The 22673-nt window shown below is 53.2% G+C and overlaps 2 protein-coding genes across 2 annotated transcripts; one reads left to right on the top strand and one right to left on the bottom strand.

Moving 5' to 3' along the window:
- Positions 1-707: 707 nt before the first annotated feature.
- On the top strand, positions 708-8452 carry LOC114039872 (TBC1 domain family member 20-like). The gene is given in 9 exon segments (XM_027857775.1): positions 708-874; positions 2372-2466; positions 2468-2552; positions 5963-6043; positions 6359-6545; positions 6788-6889; positions 7140-7281; positions 7473-7657; positions 7849-8452. Coding segments are annotated over 9 exon segments (1248 nt in total). The 5' UTR covers positions 708-747; the 3' UTR covers positions 8093-8452.
- A 6034-nt stretch (positions 8453-14486) lies between these two features.
- On the bottom strand, positions 14487-18450 carry SCRT1 (scratch family transcriptional repressor 1). The gene is made up of 2 exons (XM_027857617.1): positions 18336-18450; positions 14487-15454 (listed from the first exon to the last, which is right to left on the bottom strand). The coding sequence occupies exons 1-2, from the start codon at positions 18448-18450 to the stop codon at positions 14487-14489; spliced, it is 1083 nt and encodes a 360-aa protein (XP_027713418.1).
- Between the last annotated feature and the right edge of the window lie 4223 nt (positions 18451-22673).

Here is a 22673-nt window from a genome sequence, read left to right as displayed (position 1 = left end):
ATCGTTTGTGTATAGGCTGTGAGTTCCTTGAAAGCAGGGACTGTTTCCCCTTTGTTGCATCTCCAGTACCTAGCAGAAGGCCTGGAACAGGACACTTCTCCACTTGATAAGGAGAGGTCTTGGTGATCAACCCCAAAAAGAACTAGGACCAGCATTGCCAACGCGTATCTTTGCTCTCTATTAATCACCTGTGTCCTTAAGAGCGAAGAAAACTCAGTTTAAAAAATAACCCCACTATATTGCGCCATCTTAACACCTAAGTTCGGGACCTGCCAAGCACACTAAACTTCCTAGTTCTCTTTTGTAATGGTGCGGTCCTGTTCCATTACATTCCTACACCATGAGTTGTTCAACCTTTCCCCCGGCAACGTACACCCTCTTTGTTTCCTTCCCGCTTTTTGCTGTAATTGGCCCATTTCATAGAGCTGGTGGGAGCTGCCCCCTGCTCTCACACCCACAGGTTTCCGTGCCTCCTTCCAGGAAGCCCAATTAGGGAGTAAGTTGCTCCACCCTGCGAAGGAAACCAACTCTGGGAAATCAGTGATGAAAAGACTACATTTCCCAGGAGGCCCTGCTTCCAGGTCTCCTCCCCCGAGACTTGGGCATCAATTGGCGGAAGTGAGGAATGACAGCCTTGGTGACCAGTGAGTTCCTTGGGCGGTGCCTGCAGGAGCCAATGAACAAAAAGGGGCGGGGTTTGCAGCAGCTGCCCGGCTTTCTGCACCCAAGAACTGAGGTGGCGGCGGCATGAGAAGGGCCCGTGGAACCGGAGACCGCCGGGGAGGCCGGGATAGGGCCGGGACTGGGGCCAAAGCTCGCGAGGGGAAACTGACATCGCAGCAAGCCCGTGACCTCAAGAGTAAGCCGAGCACAGGTGAGTGAGGGGCTAGAAGGGCGGCAGCCTGTTTGGGAGAAGGCCGGTGAAAGGAGGAGCTGACTGGGAGAAGAAAGCCAATGGAAAGACGAGTAGTAGGGTATCTGACCAATAGAAATAGGGCTTGAGGAAGGGAACCCAATCGTGGCACAGAAGCCGGCGGAGTCAGGGGAAGGGAGGCGAGGCTTGTTGGGAACACATCCAATGAGGGTGTGACTTGTAATTAAATTCAATTTAATTTAACTAGTATTAAGTCCCTACTAAGGACCGGGCACGTGCCATGCCCCGAGGGTGCAAAAGATTAAAAAATATATATATATGTACCAAAACTATCCCTGCGTTTTAGGAGTTTAAGATTTATTGATTAATTGAAAGGACAAATCAGTAAGTTCATACGGTGTGCCAAGTAAAGCCAAATGAATTGGGGAGGAAGGTCAATTCGAGAGAGCCTTAGATAGAAAGTGTCACTTAAGCTGAGCTCTGGAGGGAGGACTGGCAGCATTCCAAGCATGAGGGACAGCCTAGGGGAGGGCTCTGTGCTAGAATAATGATGGGGGCCAGACCTTGAGGTCAGGAGTTGTTAACTTTTTTAATGTTGATAAATATTTCAGTATAATTGGTTTCCTTTATAATTCTATTTTTTTATTTTATACAATTAAAAATATTATTCTAAGGGGGGGGGATGTCCATAAACCACTGGGAGACTGGAGGTTGCAGTACCCTTTGGACACCAGCAGAAAAAGGCAAAGGAATCTGTGACATGAAAAAGTTTAATAATGGCTGGTATAGATAGAGTGCAGTCTGTGGGGAACTGGATGATTGAAGGTGGGAGGTTTTGGAGGTTGGTCTCAGTAAAGATTGAACTTTTAAGAAAGAGGGCCAGAAGTGTTCACAGCTGTGTGAAGGAGAGATTTGGTCTGCTTGAGGAGGGCTTTAGAAGGGACCTGTCCAAAAAGGGTAGTCCTTGTTTGAGAGCACTCCCATGGGCAGCCAGATTCAGATTAAGGTCTGCTCCCCACACTTGGAATGCTCACTATTCTCCTCCAAGGCTCAGCTCAAGGCTTACCACCTAGTTCAGGCCTTCCTGGATTCTCCTTCCACCCCAATTCATTTGTATTTACCTGGCACACAATTTTTATTTATTGATCAACTCTAAGCTTAGAAAGTGTCAGGGGAGGGTTTGTTCAGTTAAACGGTTTTACCTTCAGGGCTATGGGGAAGTGGCGTCTGTCTGTCCATCTGAAAGCTCCAAAACCATGGATCTTAGGGGAGATGGAGAGAGGGGAGAGACTGAACTCCCTTCTAGTCCTCAGGGAGCTCACAGACTAATTTAGTGGGAGTAGGATTAATGAAAGATTCCTGCAGCAGGTTGTACTTGAACTGGGATGGGTGAGCCTAGGAGGATGGTGAGGCTATGGGGAAGTGGGTCTGGGGAATCTTAAGGGGTCTGGTAACTGTTTTCAGGACTTCATGGGGTTTGGGCTCCTGTCTCTGCAGAATCCTGGAGAAGGCAGAAACTGCTGCAGATTCATGAAGCCCTGAGCCAGGACCCGGTAGATGTGGAGTTACTTCGAATGGCAGCCCAGAGCCGAGGGGGGCCTACTTAGCAACCAGGTCCGGAGGAAGGTCTGGCCCAGGCTTCTGGGCCTCAGTCCCTATGACCTGCCACCCCATCCAGGTGTGAGGGCAAGCATGTGAGGGGAGGCTGGGAGAAAAATAAGAGGGAGACAGAAGTAAGCACTAACTTATTCCCAAAATTCTCTACTACCTTCCAGTTCCACACTAACATGTCTATAACATCTGGAGGGAACAATGGGAACCTCTGGGTATAAAGAGATGGGCAGAATTCCAGAACCCTGAGGCACTTCAGGAATCCTCTAGTCCAACCCATTCCCCTGCTCATACCTGAGCAGGGATCTTTGGACTTCAGTTTCCTTATCTATAAAATCAAGAAATTGGACTGGATGGACTATAAAATGAGAGGATTAGACTGTTATAATGAAAAGAGCCCCAGATTTTAAAGCTGGAGGACATGAGTTCAGATCTTAGTGCTGTTGACTTATTCTGCTTCTTATTCTGTGTGACCTTGGGAAAAGTCACATAACCTTTCTGGGCCTCACAGCCCTCATCTATGGAATGAGGGGGTTATATCAGATGACCTCTAAGGTTCCTTTTAGCTCTACATCTGTAATCTTATGATCTCCAACAGGTAGTTATCCAACTTCTCTTTGAAGATCTCCAGTGATGGGGAATTCCTACTTTAGGACAGCTCAAATTGTTGTAAAATTCTTTTCTGCTATTGAGTCAAAATTTGCCCTTCTGAGTATTCCATCCCCTGTTCCTAGTCCTAATAGAGGGCATTGTAAGTCATAGTGTAGTTTTACATTATGGGGACACACTATATAGAGTGGTAGAAAGATTCAAGAGAAACCTAGGTCCGACTCTTACCTCTTCCACTTCCTAGCTGTATGACTTTTAACTTTTTGAGGTTGGTTTTTTCATCTGTAAAATGGGGACTAAAAAAAAATCTCTGTAGCAAGAAAAAGAAAGGTATAGAAGAGAAAGCCTGAGGAATACCCAAGTTCAAGCCTCACCTTTGGCCTTCAGGGGCTCCAAAATTCTTAAGTCACACAAAAATTTCAGATCTTCATCAATGGAGGTAGTTTCCATACTGGTAGTTCCTTGCAGAAAGGAAGGAAGGAAACGAGTGTTGAGCACCTACTATGTGCCAGGCACCATGCTAACCGATTTATAAATATCATCTCACTTCTTCCTCACAACAACCCTGGGAGGTAGGTGCTATTATTATCCCCATTTTACAGTTGAGGAAAAAGAAGCAGACAGGTTAAATGATTTTCCCAGGGTCACAAAGCTATTAAATGTCTGAGGCTGAATTTGAACTGAGGTCTTCCTGATTCCAGGCTCAGTACTCTATTCACTGAGCCATCTCTAGGTATGGCAGTGAAATCACACACAGGTCCAGGCAAATGTGTGTGTGTGTGTGTGTGTGTGTGTGTGTGTGTGTGTGTGTGTTTGTCTGGACCTGTGATATACAGAGATGGATGGATAGACTGGACAGACAGATAGAAAAATAGTACTGCACAGGTTATTTTAGGATAAAATGAAATGATGCATATAAATCTTAAAGCCCTATGCAAATATCACTTGTCATTGTCATTACTGTAACCAGGATATTAGTTGTGGAGTTATCTCAGAGAAGATGAATTGGACTTTCTCTGTTGGGCTCCAAACAATCAGGACCTCTAAAACTCTGAGCTCACACATAAACTGTGTTCAGTCACAATGCCCAGCCCATTGTGTTACTATCTTCTTGTCTCATTACGTCTTTACACAGGGTTTATTCTGAAAAGTCTCAGAATATAACTCAAGTCTGTCTCTATAGACATAGGTAAAAGTATTGGCCCCCCTCCCCATCTCCTCAGACCTGATAGAAGCTCTCAAGGTAAGCTGCAATTATCAGATACAGGGTAGCCTTTATTTCACGCTACAGAAAGTACTTAAATGTAGGAAACTCATGGAGGACTCTTAATAACCCATAAGCATGCACTATAATTCTCCTCCCTTGCCAGTGGTGCCTTCATTTTCTTAGGGTCCTATACAGACTCCACGGTGGACAACACGGTGACTCAGTGCCACCCTTGTCTCAGAGGGGAAACTCATTTAGGGCTGTTACATGAGTGACCCTCTTCCCATTGGCTCTGTACTATTTGAACAACTCGTACCTTGGGAGCAATAATATCCCAGGAGATAGTGAATGTTTATAGAGCACTATAAAGGGGGCAAAAGCACTTCACAAAGATCATGTCATGTGATCACTAGATACATTATCATGTTTTCTTTTAGATGATTTTCTGATAGAGTTGATATCCCATATACAAACCAGAATTCTTGGCTTTGATGCAGGCTTCCCCTGAGAAATTAAAATACTATGTATATGGAGCTAAATTTCTAATGTGAATAGACAACAATTCACTGACCTGGGTTTCAACCAGCTCCTGGTTGGATGCTTATAGACAGAGAGAGCAAGCAACCCTGGCCAACCATGAGTTCCGTATATATGTTGTCTGCCTAGGAAAACTAGTGTGTATCTAGATGTCCTATCCCTTAGGCCAGAGGTGTCCAGTTTCCAGGCTGCAGAATTCCAAGGGAAGTCAGAACCAAATAAAATGTAAATGGGAAATATTTAACAAAATAAATAAAAATACAGTACAACATAGATAATGTTAACTTGTGGTTTTCTACGTCAATATGTAGCCAGCTGATTTCCATTTCTATTTGAGTTTGACACTACTGCTTTAGGCTGTGGGACATTGAAGGTATCGATGATAATACTTATGGAAGGGGTAAAGGTTATCTATGATACCTGGGGAGCTACAGTTAAATGGAAGAGGAGCTGAGAGTTTGGAACCCCCCTCCAGAGTGTACCATCGTTGTGTGTGATCCTTTTGTCATTGAACCAGTTGTCACTGCTTCATTTGTCCTTGGATGACTGGCTGTGAGCAAAGTTGACTGATAAAGGACTTTGAAAAGTAATTCTAGCCAAAGAGATAGTGATTTTTTTTGTTGGGGGTGATTAGCCCCCCAAGATTGGACCCATTCTCTCTGAGTCCAGAGCTTGGAGGCCAGAGATATTACCCTCTGAAGCCCAGCAGAAAAAGTCTAAACCCCTCTTCCCTATGATAGTGCCATGGACTGAGGATCACGGGACTTGGAATTCAAAGACCTGGGGTTTCTGATTTTAGCTACCTGTGTGACCTTAGGCAAGACTCCCCTCCTGGTGTACTTGTTTTTTCAATCTGTAAAATAAGGGTGTTGGATATGTGTTGATTTCGAAGGTTTACTCAAACTCTAAATCCTGTGATTTTTAAATCCTTGAAGAAACGATTAGGGCATTGCTTCTCCTTGACCGAGTCTTTCTATAGCATGGTCTCAAGTCTGCTGACTAGCTGAGGGTATCTGGGAGGGCTGAGGGTGGGTGGGTGGAAGTGACTTGAAATCTCAGGACCTTGGAGGAGGGAAGGTCCTTTGACCCTGAACTCCTGCTTCCCCACCTTTCCCTGCCCACAGGCCGAAGCCCGCTCCGGAAGCACAAGGACTATCACCAGGTGCACATGGATGTTGAGCGCTCCTTGGCCCACTTCCCCCGGGGTGAGGTGCCTGGCTTGGGCTGGGGATGAGGAGGGCAGCCAGGGGGTGAGTGAGGAATGGGGCTCAGGGCGATAGGGTGGTGTAATAGAAAGAGCACTTGAGTTGGAGTCCGGTGGACCTGGGTTCAAGTCTTTTTTAGAACCCATGTGGCCTTCATCATGTCACTTTACTTCAGTTTCCTCATCTGTAAAATGAAGGGCTTGGATCAGATGGTCTCTAATGTGCCTTCTACCTCTAAGTCCTATGGGGGAGGGAACCTGGAAAGGCAAGGAAAGGACAGTGACAGTAGCCTCTCCTCCCTTTCTGCCTGGGCAGGGATGCGCTGCGAGCAGAGGGCAGTGCTGCAGGAGCAGCTGGTGGCCGTGATCCTGGCTGTGCTGAGCTCTCGGCCAGAGCTGCACTATTACCAGGGCTACCACGAGGTGGCGCTGGCTCTGCTGCTAGTGCTGGGGCCCCGTGCAGCCGCTGCCTTGCTGGGTCAACTCTCCATGCACCATCTCAGGTACCCAGGGAATAAGGGGCACGGGCCTGAGGCATTAGCAGCCCCCCACATGCCCCTTCGGGTATCTGGGGCTGGGGGGTGGGCGTGGAGTGTACAGGCCTGGAGAGAGATAGCTCTTCTTGCATCAGCGTAATGGACTCAGGGCATGAAGGGGCACAGCAGCTCACCTGGTATCACCTCAGAGGAGCTGGAGGAAGGCATAGCCTAGGCAGCTGCCTTCTAATACCTGGGACACCCATCAGGGACTTCATGGACTCCACAATGGATAATACCTGGCACATCCTGAACTACCTGCTGCCTCTGCTGGCCCGGGAGAGTCCTCCATTACACAGCTTCATGGAGAGGTGGGTAGTGCATTCCTGAGCCGTGGCCAGGGGGAAAGGAATCAGGGACCAGAGTCCTGTTGGTAGGTATATGGGCAGGGCAAAGCATGACCTGAGACCTGTAGTGGGGTGGTCAAGGGGCAGTGGGTCAGTCCCAGGCACCAGCCTGAAGGCTGTGGAGGGGAGAGAGGGAGGGTGTTACCAGGAGAGTGGGACAGACTTGGTAGGGCAGGAAGGTGCTCAGCCTAAGGCCCCAGCTTGTTGGTGCCAGGGCTGAGGTGGGAACAGTATTTGCCCTAAGCTGGCTGCTGACCTGGTTTGGCCATGTGCTACCTGAGCCTGCCCACGTGCTGCGTCTCATGGACTTCTTCCTAGCTTCTCACCCACTTATGCCTGTCTACGTGGCCGCTGCGGTATGGACTGATCGGGGCTGGTAGGGCTGGGTATGAGGGAGGCTTGGGATCAGAGTTGTACCTGTGTCCTAAGTGGGTCTGGGTGGTGGGGCGGAATATCCTGGAGGCTAATATTGATCCTGGAGGGCCTGGTGGGAGAAGTGGGGACCGGGGGCCTAGCTCTGACCTATGCCGCTACCTGTTATCCCCAGGTGGTTCTGCACCGGGAGCCAGAGGTCCTAGCGGGCCCCTGTGACATGCCAAGCCTGCACCAGCTGCTATCTCGCCTGCCGCAGCCTTTGCCCACCGAATCCCTCCTGGCCCAGGCCCTGAACCTCTTTACCCGACACCCCCATTCCCAGCTGGCCCAGGAAGCTGCCGTGAGGACCCACAGCAGGTGACCTACTGTAGGCTGGGGGCTAGGGCTTGGGGGAGACACCCGGGAGCTTTTGGTGGGTGGTGGGATGCCAGGGTGGGTCCTGAGGGAAATGGACTGAGGGAGGAGGCTGGGTCAGGGAACGTTCCATAGTCCAAACTCAAGATGTATCATTGATTTTCCCACCCCATCCCTGCCTCCCACTTCCCCAGCTTATCCATTGAGGGCTCCTTCACAGCTCTCCAAGCAGCCTCAGCGTGCCAGCGGCCTGACTGGGTTCTCCAGAAGCAGCAGCAGCAGCCAGGGTGCCAGAAGCCTTCAGGGAGTCAGGGTGGGCCCAGCACCCTGGTGAAAGCAGCTGTATGGGGTCTCTCAGCCACATTAGGGGTGGCTGCCCTGGCTGTCACACAGACTGCACTGGGCTGGGGCCCTGAAGTTCTCTGGAAGATCTTCTAGATAGACTCATGGCCTATTGTGACCCTAATTGGCCTCCAAACAGCAGACAGGCCATCATCGGACTGAACACGGCTCTGATAGCCATAGCTGGATTGACCAGTCAGGATAGCACTGGCAACAGTAGCCAGCTGGACAAAGGGACTTGAAAAGATGGCCAGGAAAGAAAGGTCAGACATTCTTATCCTCCCCCCCGAGAGGGATAGAGGCATTGGAGAGGGCTCATCTGAGGACACTGTGCTGGGGGACAGTACTGAGGAGACCTCTGTCTGGACCAGTCTGCCCATCTGTCTCCCTCCTTTCCCAGGGCAAAGGTGAGCCATCATGGTTTTGTACCTGGACCAATAAATTCATAGCAGCCTGGCTCCTGGGGAGTACATCCTCTTCTCTATCCCTGGGCCAGGACAACCCAGACAGGCTTTGGAGAGTGAGGGGTTTATCAGTGACATTCTGCCTCCCCCAGCTCCTAGAAAAATGCTCTGCCACTGCCCCACATGGTTGGTTCAGGGAGAACAGCTGGGCAGGACAATCACTGGGCTCACCCCTCCTTCAGGCCTGGTAATCAAGATGAAATGAACACAGAGACAGTCTCACAGACAGAAAGACAGTCAGACACATAGACTCAGGAAAAAGACTAAAAGAGGTCTGACAAACTGAGGTGTAAGGAAAAAGGCAGATTCAGAGAGAGAGGTAGATAGACTCAGAATAACACCAAGTTCTAGGAAGTACACTGTCAAATAGATGGAAAAGGGATGGACCCAGAGATAGAGGCAAATATGAGGAGGGAGAGATAGATAGAAAGAGACCCAGATTCTAGAAGAAGAGTGAAAGACACAGAGTGCCACTATGATCTAGAATATGAAAGTCAGGTAGGCCCTCTAGATGCCCTTCCTCCCAAAGGACCTGCTTTTCCTCAGGGTAAAGGACTGCCCCCCCGCCCCAAATATCTGAACACTACCAGATAACAGGAAATTAAGTCTCAAGAACAGAAGCAATTCTATCAAGAGTCGCGTTTATTCTCCTCTTGGAGGTGCGGTGCTCCGGGGAGCTGGTGCTATTGTGCTTAGGAAGGAGGTCTGTCCGTCCGTCCGTCTGTCCGGCCGGCCCCGAGCCCCCCGGGCCGCAGCCCCAAAAGCGGGGCATGAGGAGGAGTCAGGCGGAGGGGGAGAGGGGGACGGCCCGCGTAAAAATCCCAGCCTGTCGGGGCAGGGCAGGGGGAGTATGTACAAGGAAGGGGGAAGGGAAGGGAGTCATGTGCTGCAGAGGGGAACAGGGGGAGGGCACAGCTGCCCTGTCCCCTCACAGCCCTAGCTCTCCCACGCACGCTGGGTGGCCCCGGGGCCTGTTGCAGTCAGTACAAAAACAGAGGTGCTACCTATACACGTTCCTTCTACCTGAATTCGCTAAGGTGGGATATTGTGCTGATTCAGAGATGGGGACTTAGGGAGGGAAGAGAAGGAGGGACCCATGGCTTTCCACGGTAGGACAGGGGGCAAGGCATTGGGGAAAGGGGCCCCCGGCCTGGCCCAGCGGTTGTGAGACCTGCTCACTGCTTAGGTAAGTAGGTAGACCATGTGTGTGCAAGCACAGAGGAGGAACACAGGGGAGGTAGGGAGGGGCCCAGGGAGGTTTGATGTGTGTCTGTGTGTGTCTGTGTGTGTGTACAACCATGTTTGTGTGACTGTAGTGGTGTGTTCCTGGGCTTGTGTGTGTGTGTGTGTGTTCCTGTGTTCTATGTACAGCTGCATTGGTGTGCCTGTGTGTGGCTTGTCTGGGTGTCGTACAGGCTGGAAGACTGTCTGGCTGTGCTTGAGTGTGTAAAGTGGATGTGTAGCCCCCTAGCTCTGTGTCATTGTGATGGAATGGGATTGGAAGCTCCCTGAGGGCAAGGACCATATCTTAGCTTCTTTTTATGTTTCCCTTAGCAGCTAATGCAGGCTTAGGCTCATAGCGGGTGTTCTATGAAGATGATGAAATCTCGGAGCTGAGAGAGCAGCAGATGGAGTAGAGTGAACACTGGACCTTGAAGGAGGTGGTCTAGTGAATCCCACCTCCAGCATTTACTAGCTGTGTGAGTTTCCTCACCTGCAGAATGAGTAGAATACTTACAGAATCTACTCCACAGAGTTGTTGTGAGGAACAAGTAAGACAATGTATGGATGTCAAATAGTTTGTAAACCATAAAATGTTCTAGAAACATCAGCTCTGAATTAGCCCAGCCTGAACTTGAGCTGAAATCCTCTCTACATTATCTCTGGCCAGACTCCACTTGAAGACTTTCAGTAACAGGCAGCCATTCCCCTTTGGGACAGTTCTACTCTTTAGAAATGTCTTTTTTCCCTCATATCAAAGGGAAATCTGCCTCTCTATGATAACAACCCCTTTTGCTCCTATTTCTGCCCTCTGGAGCCAAGCACCAGTTGAGTAAATGAATGAATGTGTATGCATATCCACCACCATATATCTGTGCCTATGTACATGGTATGATAGGTGGGGGGGGGGTTGCGATGGGGGGGCGGGGGGGGCGAATGTTGTGATTGTGTTCTGTTATATAATTGTGTCCCTGGGTGTATCATGGAATGATGGGTGAACCTAAGGCAGAGGAGCGGAGGTCCCTGCACTTCTCCAAACCCTCCTTCTGGGGTTCCTAGAGTTGGAAACCTCATCTCTCAAAGTTGGGGTGGTGGCTATGTGTGTGAGGGTGTGTGTCAGGGGGTTAAGTCTTGTGTTAATGTTCACTTCCGTCTCTGAATCTCTATTTCTGATTTTCCATGTGTTTTTCTCTCCTGTCTCTATGCCTTTGCATACCTCTGTATCCGTCTTCCCTGGGTCTCCATGTAACTCAGCGTCATGTCATTACAGAATTTCAGGGCTGGAAGGGCACCTCGATAGCCATCTAGTTCAATCCGTAACTGAAAAAAGAATCCTTGTCCTCTATCCAGATCTAGGATCAAAGGATCACAGAACATCAGAGCTAGAAGGGTCCTTTGACACCATCTAGTACAAGCCGCTCCTTTTTCAGAGAAGAAAATGGAAGCCCAATTGCTCAAGATCATACCCAAGAAGGACAAGAATAGGAGTACAGCCAGCCCACTTCTCCTAATTTGCTGTACTCGTTCTATGACACACTGCACTGCCCCTTGGGTAGCTCTGTGTAGAGTAGGAAAGCTGTTGCCAAGTCACCTCCTCCTTTCATCTCTTCCCTTTCTTCCATGTCTTTCTGACTCACTTTCTCTTTACTTCAGGAAGGAGCGATCCCTCCCTGCTTCTTGAATTTCTCAAATCTCTCTTTTGGATCTTTACTATTTGAGTCCCCCATATTCTGACTAGAAAAGAGGAAGATTCTCTCTCTCTCTCCATATATACATATATATATATATATATATATATGTCATCCTCTCTTAGACTATAAGCTCAGTGAGGGTGCAGACTTGTCATTTTCCAACATTCAGCATACTGTTTGAGTGCTATTCTTTTGTCTCATGCTCCCCTGATGCCTCTTGCTTTATTTTCTTATGTTTTCTTATTTCTCCATCCCCTTGTCTCTGTGTGTATTTCCATCCGTGTCTATTTCTGTCTTTCTGCATCCTTGTTTCTCTCTCCTTGAGACCCTGTCCATTTCTGTCTCCTTGTCTTCGTGGGGTGTGTGTGTGGTGTGTGTGTGTGTGTGGTGTGTGTGTCCTCCGCCTCTCTCCCCAGTCTGGGGTCTATCCCTTGGTGGTCGCCTCCCCCGCCGCCGCCGGGCCAGCCGAGGGGGCCTTGGTTGGGGCCAGGGCAAGGGATTATTGGAAGGGTGGGATGGGTAGAGAAAGTCTGCGCGTATGGCCCCCCGCCCACCTCGCGCAGTGTCCCTGATATCGGCGCGGGGCGGGGCCTGGGGCGGGGTTTGGGGAAGAGGGAGGTGGGGGGGTACCTGATTCTCTGTAACACTAGAGGCGGCGGCAGCTTCGCATGCAGTGCGCATTATTGCTCTATAGTCGGTATCGGACTATCTAAGGGGAAGGAAAGGGAGGAGGGAAAAAGGAAGGGGGGAGGAGCGAGGGGCGGGGCAGCCCGGGGAGGGGAGGGCGGGGCTGCATGCAGTGACGTCACAACGGCGGCGGCCAATGGGGTGTGGCCCTGGGGGGGGCGGGGGTCGCCGCCGAGGCTTTGGCATAGACGGGCGAAAATTGGCAACTGAGTGGGACGGAAGGGCGGGGCGTGAATGGAATTACTGGGGGTGGGAGGAATCTACGTAAGGAGGTGTGGGTGGAGCTCCGAGGAGGGGCAGAGCTGACAGGGGCGGAGCTCCGAGATGAGGGTACGGACCTGGGAAGGAGTGGAGCATGTGGGGAGGACTTCTAAGAGGGGCGGAGCTCCGATTACGAGGAACTGCATGAAGGAAAAGAGCTGCCAGAGGGGCGGAGCTCCGAGAAGGCGAGGGGGGGGTCTATCCTAGGAGGAGGGGGCGAGAAAGTTGCGGGAACTTTCTCGCAGAAAAGCCCAGGGCGTGGGCCGGGACTGCCCGACCCGAGTGCAATCCATTCATCAACAAACATAAATAACAAATAAATAAACCCGACGCGCATGAGACGCCCCCCCCTTGAACCCCCAGGGCTTTACCCGCAAGGCGAATACTGAGAGGTGTTGGGGGAAAGGGGGGTATGGGCGAGGTGAGCGTCACTATTACAGTTTGCCCCCCTCCCCCAGGGACATTTAATGCCTAGGGGTCTGAAGGAGTGGGAGGAACCTAGGGCTGGGGAAGGTCGGATAAGTCCATGCGATCCGATATGCGTCATTATTATTCGTTATGGGGAGCAGGGACTGAGGGCCCAGGTAGCTGGGCCGGAAGAGTTCGGATTTGGCGGGCAGAGGCAGGACAGAGGTGGAGGAAGGGGAGGGCGGGCTCCGAACAGGCCCCTTCCAGGTCTGAGCTAGGGAGATGAGGGGAGGGGACTTCCCAGTCCTCATCTCCCTCTCCCCCCAATCCCTGGAGAACTGTGGGGAGATTGCCCTCTTGCCTGTCCCTCGTCCTCCCTAGGGCTCCACCAAAGGGGAGGCTGGACCCGGGGTCCTGTATTCCTCCCTGAGCTTGTAGGCAGAGGGGGCCGGTCCCTGGGTATTCAGCCTTAAGGAACCTGGGGGCTGGGAGACCCCAGGGGTCCTGTGACCCTAGAAGAGCCGCCACTCCCCTCCTCCAGCTGTGCAAGGCCCTGAGGGAGGACAGGGGCCCTGTGACCCTATTGCTGGGAAATAAGATGATGGGATGGGGTGTCCCTAGCCCCCAGCTTGTGAGGGGTCCTTATTGGAGAGGACAAGAGGCAGAGTGCCACCGCCTCGGTAGCCTATTGCTCAAAGGAAGTGGACGGCGGCACCCAACTCAGTGTCCCTTTATCCCCTTCAGCCACTAAAGGCCCAACGTGGCTGGGGGAGGGGCTGTCTCCAAGACCCTATCACTGAGGTGGGGTTGACACTTCCCCAGCCTAGGGGCCTTCAGACAGGATAGGCTTCCCTGGATGACCCTATTGCTGAAAGAAGTGGGGGACACCCATTCCCCAGCCTGGGGCTTCTCTTGGGAGACAGGCCAGGACCTTAGACCCTATTGCTGAGTAATGACAGGTACGCCTCTTACCCAGGTCCCATCCCTAGCTTGCCCCAAGTGAGGACAGAGGGGTGGAGAAGTCACCTATTGGGACCCTATTGCTGAGTAATGAGAGGCTCCCCTTCTCCAGCCCAGGTCTCGAAAGGGGGAGCTAGTCGAGATCAAGGCAAGCCACCTTCCCTATGGCCCTATCATTGAGAAAATGGGGAGGGGACCCTTTTCCTAGCCCGGGTCCTAAAAGGTGTGTGTGTGGGGGAACACAGACTTTGCCTTCACCTATCCAGGGGACCCTATTGCTGAGTAGTAGGGGCAAAACCCTTCTCACCCATTTTTCCCAAAGTGGGGGGGAAGAGGAGAGAGAGGTCGCCTAAGGGAGTCCCTCCTCCCCAGTCAAGGGCCCCAAAGAGAGGAGACACATGAAGACAGAGAAGAGGTCGCCTTGGGGGGAAGTGCGCCCTCCCCAGCCTGGGGTCCAGAAGGTGGGACAGGGGGCAAGGCCACCTTTCCCTTCCTCAGGGACCCTATTGCTGAATAGTGGGGGGTGCTTCCTCCCTAGCCTGGAGCCCAGAAAAGGAGGCCAGAACAGAGGCCATCTTTTCCGGGGACCCTATTGCTGACCAGTTGGGAACACCTCTCCCCTCCCCACGCCTTCCAGTCAGAAGCTTGGAAAGGATCAGAGGCTAAACCGCCTTCCTGTTCCCAGGGGAGGGAAGCCCTATTGCTGAGAGGACGGGTGAAGACCCCGGCTCTCCCCTCCCAGGACCCTATTGCTGCCAGAGGGGTGAAGGGAGGATGGAGCTCCGGGAACGCCCCCCCTCAGGCCCGAAGCGGGCTGAGAGGAGGCGGGCCGTGCACTGAGGAGGATGCCGAGGGAGGCGCAGGGCCTGGCGTAGTCGGGGGGCTGATGGTCCCTCCCCCACTTCCCTCCGCAGCTCCCCCTCCGGCGCTGCCGCCTTTGAAGCAGGCGGACTCGTAGTGTTTGTTGAGATAGGACTTGAGGGCGAAGGCCTTGTGGCAGCGCTTGCACTGGAAGTGCTTAAAGGCCGAGTGCGTCTGCATGTGCGCGCGCAAATTGGAGCGGTCAGCGAACGCTTTACCGCAGTGCGCGCAGCCGAAGGGCTTCTCACCAGTGTGCGAGCGCATGTGGCCCTGCAATAGCCAGGGCCGTGAGAAGGCCTTGCCGCACACACCGCACTTGTGGCGCAGGTCGTGCGTGAGCAGGTGCATAGCCATGGCTGGCATGGATACATACACCTTGCCGCACGTGGGACAGCGGCGCGCCAACTTGCTGTCCAGGCTGCGGTGCGTCTGCTTGTGCCGGCTCAGGTTAGACGACGTGGCGTACGTCTTGCCGCAGTCGCTGCACGCGTGCCGGCCAGCGCGCGCCTCGGACCCTGGCCCCGCCCCGCCTGCCTGTTGACCCCGCCCCCCAGACCCCGCCCCGCTCCCGGCTCCTCCTCCTGCTCCTGCTCCGCTACCGCCGTCGGGTCCGCCTTGGGACGAGGCTGCGCTGGCACCCTTGCGGCGAGATCGGCCGTCGGTAATGAAAAAGGAGTCTGCAGCGTACCCCTCGCTGACAGCCGCATCACCATTGATGTAGCCTCCTGCAGCCGTGGCCAGCTCTGGTCTCGGGGTGGGCGGTGGGGCCGAAGCAGCGGGGGGGCCCAGCTCTCCGCGGACGGCCGCTGCGTACATAGGCTCCTGGGACGGGCCCTTGAGCAGGGAAGCATCTGAGTCTGCGGCATCGTACACGGCTGGGGCGATGTAGTCACTGAGGTATCCTGCTGGGACCAGGGAAAAGCAGGAAGACACGAAAAGGAAGAGACAGACACGGGAAGAGATAGAGGGAGAAAGAAGAGACAGAGTGGGAAGGAAAGACAAGTAGAAACAGGTGGAGGAGGGGAGAGAAGGAGCACAGTCAGAGAAGGAGAGGAGGAGACCGATGGGAGAGAAAGTAAAAGGACAAGGATACGGACAGGAGGACAGAAACAGGGAGTTAGGGAAGCAGGCAGAAGAGGATAGTATAGATAGTGAAACAGTGACAGAAAAGGGGCCAAGAGAATGCACAAGGACAGAGACAGACACACACAGACCCAAGGAATAGGGGCAGGGGGTGAGAGAACAAAGAGGGATCAGAAGCAGGAGTCACAGCGAGGTGGATGAAGATAGGATAGGAGGGATGAACAGGAGACCAGAAGAGACACAGAGACAAGGTGAGACAGAGAGGAGAGGAGGCAAGAGAGGAGGGAAAGTGATGAGAAGGGGACTGACCAAATCTAGGCCCCTCCCTTTCCCCCCATTCACTTCCCTTGGGGGGAGCAGCTGTACTGTAATGATTCTCCCTTCAACCCGTCCCCCCATCCAATCCAAGGGAGCTTCAAGGTCGCGGGAGGGGGTGGGGAGGGTTGTGGTTGGGAGACTCCCATCTCTTCCTTCTCTATCCTCTCTCTTCCTTCTCCTCTTCCTTCTTTCCTCCCTCTTCCTCTTCCTTCTCTCTCCTCCCTTCCTTTCCCTCCTCCCCCCTCCTCTTCTCTCTTTTTCTCTCTCCCTCCCTCCCTCTCCGGGTTCTCCCCACTTCAGCAGTTTTGCCTGATTATGCAACACACTGCAGACGGCTGCTGCCTCCTCCTCCTCCAGGCATCGGCAGTGGCAGCTGCACAAAGCCCTGATTGTGGCCCCTGTGGTACCCCCATCCCTGATGCCTACCCTTCCCATACTCCCTGTCCTTTGGCCTCTTTCACTCACTCACCCTAAGGCCAGGGAGGAACTGAGGTGTTTGGACCAAGTAAGGCTAGGGAGAGGTGGGGATAAGGAGGGTGGGTGGGAAAATGGAAGAGGAGTGGCACAGTCACACTGCCACACACACATGGCATCATGCAGGCCACATGCCATGTCCCTCAAAGTCGCCCACAGAACACACAGAGATAACGTCAAGCATTGATATGGTTACACAGCACAGCCGCACCCACAATCATTAAGCACATGGAGTCACCCACTCATCCTGGGTCGTGGTTAGTATGGATGGCATAGGGTCAGATGTGGACTATAAAAGACAGCTAAGAAGTCACATGTACTGTCACATCCTCATAGAGTGACACAAATAATCATATGTTCTTATATATATAGGATCACCATCATATTCATATAAGGCCACATGTTCACCCATAGTCACATACATATACAGGGTCAGATATGGTTGTGCACAGATGAAGACAGTGTCAGTCAATCTTGTCTCACACTTACAGGGTCACCTGTGGTGATGCATCATATGAGACACATACAGAGTAACACATATCCACAACCAAACACAGAGAGGGTCACAGACATGGTCACATGCACACTTGAGGTCACACAGGGTCACAAACACATATTTGGGATTATACATAGTCACAGAATCATAAGGTTCACACACATGCAGGACCATACACATAGTCATACAAGTAATATCTTAGGGCAGGCACAGCTCACTCTCTTCCTGGCCTAGATCTAACAGTTGTCCTTGAACTTGTGTGCCCTCAAACAAAGAGGCATCTCTCATATACCATAGACCCCTGCCTTCTCCCAGTCCCAGATGTCCCCAACTTCCCTATCAAGCTCCCAGACCCTGATTTCCACTCTTCTGCATCCCCACATGTCCATATTCAGCTTCCATAGTGATCAGATTCTTCCAGGACACCCCAGAGACATCTCTGCTCAGACTCATTCCCTCATTCTTCTATGACTCTCATAACTAAGCATCCACAGATCCTTTCTGCTCAGCCCTACTTCATCCCCTTGTGTCCCTATCTTCCCATGTCCTGATGGAAAGGATGTCTGGGTTGCATGTGTGACCATGTGTCTGTTTCTGTGCATGTCCCTGCATGTCAATGTGTTTGTCCCAGCTGTGTGTATGTACCACCCCCATCCTCACCTACCAGGCCCTGGTTTCCAACTGCAGTTCCTGTTCTTCATCCCTGTGGCCTCAGTCTATTCCTGCCCCCAACCCTGGTCTGTTCTTGGTCCCCATTCCAGTCTTTCTCTGCAACCAAGTTCCCTTTCCCCCCTTTCATCCTTCTGCAGTCTTTGGCTTGCCCCATCTTCCTGCTGCTGCTGCTGTGGTTACAGTCTCTGGTGCTTACAGCCTTAGAACTCCCTGCACCTTGGACTCAGCTCTCCAACCACATATCTCAGCCGCAGAATCTTTGATCCCTTAGCCCCTCATACTATGGTGTTCTTCTAGCCCTTGGCCCTGAATAATATCCCCCACCCTTGACTCACCATGCTCTGCTCCTCTAGAGTCCCTACTCCCCTATTCTAGCTAGCCATTTCTCAGTCCCCTAGAGACCCTGGCCCTATCTTTGGTCCCCCGTGCAAATAAATAGTCAAGGTCCCCCCACCCCCCACCATATCCCAGCGTTGTAAAGACCCATAACCTTGCTCTATGGAGCTCCCAGAGCCCTAGCCTCATATATTTCATCACTCATTTCTGTCCCCTGGAGCCCTGACCCCCATGTCTCTGATAACTCTAACTCCTGCCCCCACCTCATATTAGCACCTATGTCGCTCCTGCCCTAGTCCCGGGAGCCCTGTGCCTCAACTTCCCATACCCCCAGAGCCTTAAGCTTCCCATGTAGTGGTCCCCTTAAACTCCAGGTTCCCACATCCCCAGTCCTTTGGCCCCCTCACCTTTCTCCGGCAGCCGGGTTCCGAGGTCGCTCCGTGCCCGGCCATAAGGGCCCTCCAAGTCAGAAGAGGAGAACGCATCCAGTTTGACCTTTTTGACCAGGAAAGATCTGGGCATGGTTCCTGCGGGGCTGTGGGGCCTCTGCGGGGCCAAGGGAGGGAGGGCGGCCCGGGCTAGGGCCTGGGCCGGGCGCAAGGGGGCTGCGGCCGCCGCGGAGCCCCCTCACCATCCGCGGGGCGGTGGCCGCGGGCCAGGCAGAGCTGGGGGGTTCCTCTTCTTACACGGCGTCCAGCGGTTCCCTTCGGCCTCAGCTCCTCGCCAGGCCGCCGTGGCGCGCGCCGCCGCCTCCTCCTCTCCTCCTCCTCCTCTTTCTCTCCTCCTCCTACTACTTCTCTCCTCTCCTCTCCTCCTCCTTCTCTCCTTCTTTCCCCCTCCTTCCTTCCTCCCCTCTTTCTCCTTCCGTCCCGGCCCTCGGACAGGAGTGTGTGTATGGGGGGGGGGTCGGCTTTGCCCCCAGGTCTCCTCCCAGGCCCGGCCCCGGCCCCCCCGGGGCCCCGCCGCCGCGGCGGGCGGGCGGAGCGACGGTCCCTCAGTGGCCCCCCATAGCCCCGTGGGGCTCTGCTTGGCCGGGGCCGGGGTTGGGGCCGGGGCGGGCGGGCGCACGCTGCGCCTTTCAGCACCACGGCCAGCACCCGGCTCCGAGTTTCTGGCTGGGGCTGGGGCTTGGGCTGGGCCGGGGGGCTGCGGGCAGCCTGGTCTTTATTGTTCTGCCGGCGGAGCGGGCGGGGGGCTGAAGGAGGGGGCGGGGGGGCGGGGGCGGGGCTCAGCGCTCGGACAGCTCCCGCCGCCCGTGATCGCCTCGGTCTGCTTCTGCCTCGGTCTCTGCCTCCGGCCGGGGCCCGGCCGCTCATTTATAAAGCTGGGAAGGGGGGAGGGAGTAGGGGGATACGGCGGAGGCGGGGCTGGGCTCCCCTCTTCCCCTCCCCCGGGGGCTTCCCCTTCGGCAAAGCGAGTTCCTGGCTTGAGAAAGAAGAGAAAGGGGGGGTGGTCCTGGTCTCCCCCGGAGGTTCCAGGGATAAGGAGACCCAAGCATTTGGGAACCCTGCCTGCCCTCGGAGTCAGGGTCCTCGTCTCCCCTCCCCCCTAGGCTGCGGGTCTCGGAGGCCCCGTGTCCGCGGGGGCGGGGGGGGTTGATACTGAGGCAGCGGGACTGCATTAGGGCCAACGCGGCGCCCTCTGCCGCAGTCCCCCCCCCCCCCCCCCGCCTCATTCTCGTCCGCTCTGGCCTCCGAGAAGCCTTGGACGCCTCTTTCCCTGTCCCATGTTGGGGGAATTTTCCAACCTTCCTCCTCTTTCCACCAGCAAAGATTGGTACTTTTCTTTTCTATTCATTATTATTTTTTATTATCTATCGAAGTAATAGTATTTTCCTCGCCCGCCCGCTCTAAAGCCATGCCGAGATGGAGGCCTGGGAACCAAGGGGACAACACCTTCTCCCCCGCCCCCCACCCGCCCCATTAACGTCTCTCAGTCCCGAACTTTACAGGCCGCCCCCTGACGTCAGGGAGGGCCCTGCCAATGGAGAGGGGCGTCCTGGACCCTAGGAGAGGGGAAGTGGGGGAGGGTCCTCGTGCACAAAGGCCGCGCGCGGGGGAGGGGTTTATGTACATGTTCCCAAGAGGAGGGAGAGAGCCCATTCGGACCCATGCCAGGACCTAATTCCAGCTCGATTCTTCCCCTAAATTCCCCAAGCCAGTTAGCCCCCAAATCATCCTAGATCTCCGTGAGTCCAATGGAGAGCCCTAGGCCTTCTGACGCGTGTGAGGGCGTGGGGAATGTTCCAAGGTCATGAACAGGTTTGAGTGGAAAGCGGTAGGGTAGCATCCATACGACTGACTCTGGGGCCGACGTTGTGCCTATGTGGCTGCGACACATCACTGGCATCAGCAACACTCGTGGTTGTGTGACCCTGATTTTATGTGACATTGTGTGAGTGTCATAAAGAGTCTTACACTATCCTACACACTGAGTGTGTGGCATTGACACTGACTTGTATGACAGGGATATAGTGGGTATGAATGACATTGTGAAACTGGTATTTTGTCTGTGACCTTGTGTGTCACACTGTACAACTGATACCAGCTGTGGGATGCTCATAGGAGTATAGATTTAGAGCTAAAAGTGACCTTGGAGATCATTTAGTCTAACCCACTCGTTTTTCTTTTTGTTTTGTTTTGTTTTTTTTAAAGGAAACAGAGACCCAAAGAGGTCAAGTACTTCGTCCAAGGTCACACAAGTAAGTGGCAGCACTGGAATTCGAACCAGAAATACCATGACTCCAAACACAACTTTCGTTCCACTGCACCACGTACCCTCTAATTATTTGATACCTCCTATAAGATATTGTCTGTGACACCAACTCGGGTTGCTAAATCTGATATCGTATGACTGACATTGCGAGATTCTGTATGGTTGTCACCAGTTCTGTCACATTGTGTGTATGACAATGTAACAACCCTTTGAACAAATCTTCAGAGGTGTGTTTTTAGGACCGGATTGGAGGAGGATCCCCAACCTGAATGCGCATTCACTGGCAGTGGGGGCGCACGCAGCTGTGGGCCAAGGGCCCTAGGCCGGCAAAGCCAAGCCGAGAGGAAGTGCTGATCTCAGCTCAAACAGGCTCCTCCCTCATATTTGCATAATCTTTGGGGGCGGGGTCGAGACTCAGAGCCCTTAGGTCTCATTTCCGAGGCTGTAGGGCCTGATGGCTAAGGGAGCAACACAGGGCTAGATGGGAGGGACTGGAGCATATCTGTTGTGTGTGTGTACATGTTGCGTGACTACAAATTTGTGTATGTCTTGTACGTATGTGTATGTGTGACTGTGTTGTGCGTGCATACAGAAATCACTTTGTGCCAGTGTGTCTGGGGAAAGGGAGGAGGCGGGGTCCCAATGTCTTTGTGGCAGCCGGCTGGGCCTGGGTGGGGGCGGGAGCTGCGGGGGGACATTCATCTTGAGTGTCAGGCTGTCCCTAGGGGCGGGGCCGCCCCCTTCTCTCTGCGCCGCGGCGGGGACAGGACCGAAGGGGGGAGGGGGGGGGGCGGGGGAGGCTCAGGGCCTAGGAGCCCGATTCGTCTGGGCCAGGCCTGGGGTTACTGTGGGTGGACATGAGTGTGAGCGTGTGAACGAGCTGAGGGGTTGGGAGTTGGGGGGAGGGTTGGGGGCCGCAGCCGGAGAGATGAGGCCAATTAGCATTTTGATTGCGGGCCGGGGGCAGCCTGGGGGAGGGGGGGCGCATCTGGGCAGAGCCGCCTCATTACCGCCCACCAGCCCCCCGGGGCTGGGACCCAGGCGCCTCTAGCTCCCAGAGCTAGCCTCCTGCGCCCCCCCCATGGTCCTCTATTCCCCCATCCTTCTGTCCCCGTACCTCTCTCTTTTGCTGATATCTACCTCTGCTCCTGTCCCCTCATGTCCTTATTCTTTTGTCCCCCAGCTCTGTGTCCTCGATTCCACACCTTTGTGTTCTAACTTATCTTTTTTTCTCTTTCCTTCCATCCCTCTGTTCTTCTATCCTTCTCTCCAAGTTTTTCTAAGGGTCCATCCCTTAGATCCCATATGTCTCCCATCTCCCTATTTCCTTACCCTTCTGCCCCTATAGCCTGTCTCTTAGTCCTTCTGCTCATCTTTCTGTCCCATATCACTATGCCCCCTTTCTGACCCTTGCAATTCATCTCTGTCCCTCATCTTCTGTTCCTTCAACTTTAACCAGCGTGTTAGCTCCTACTGTATACAAAACTGTTTCTGTTCTTTTTCCCCCCCTTAACTACCATCCCCCATCATCATCTTTGTCTCTCAAATTACTCTTTTCCCCATCCATGTGTACCTCTGTCCCTATCCTTTTCCTCCGCTACTAGCCCCAAGTTTCTCTGTGTGTAGTCATCTTCTATTTCTCTGTCACTTCATCCCTTTTCACTGTTCTCCTTTCTCTTCTTTTGCTATTCCTCATCCCACTCTCAGTCATCCGTGTTCCCTGGATCTGCATATCTCAGCCCCCTCTAGCTATCTATCCCCTCACCTCTCTGATTCCCCCTCAGTTTCTGTTCCTTCATTTCTCTGTCATCCAATTCATCTATCTATCCCTCATTCCTGTGTTCTGTCAAATCTCTTTCCATCCCTATTCTTTCCTTGCTTCCCTTAAGTCCCTTGTTTCTGTCTCTTCCATCTACTTTCGTAACTTCAGTCTGTTTTCTGTGCCCCATATCTGTCCAATTCTCTCACTGTTTCTCTGCTCCCCAACTTCTCTTTTTGTTCTCCCATCTCTATTCTTTTTTTCTTCCCAT

Source organism: Vombatus ursinus, unplaced genomic scaffold (genome assembly GCF_900497805.2).
Source record: "Vombatus ursinus unplaced genomic scaffold, bare-nosed wombat genome assembly UNPS02012319.1, whole genome shotgun sequence".
Taxonomy (NCBI): domain Eukaryota; kingdom Metazoa; phylum Chordata; class Mammalia; order Diprotodontia; family Vombatidae; genus Vombatus; species Vombatus ursinus.
Note: the sequence above shows the minus strand (reverse complement) of the source record. Positions and strands in the feature narration are given on the sequence as shown.

Excerpts from the sequence above, each read along its gene's own strand:
- SCRT1 (XM_027857617.1), bottom strand. The coding sequence starts at position 18,450 with ATGCCCAGATCTTTCCTGGTCAAAAAGGTCAAACTGGATGCGTTCTCC. Across the intron at positions 15,455-18,335 it reads AACCCGGCTGCCGGAGAAAG|CAGGATACCTCAGTGACTAC; the intron begins GTGAGGGGGCCA and ends CCCTGGTCCCAG.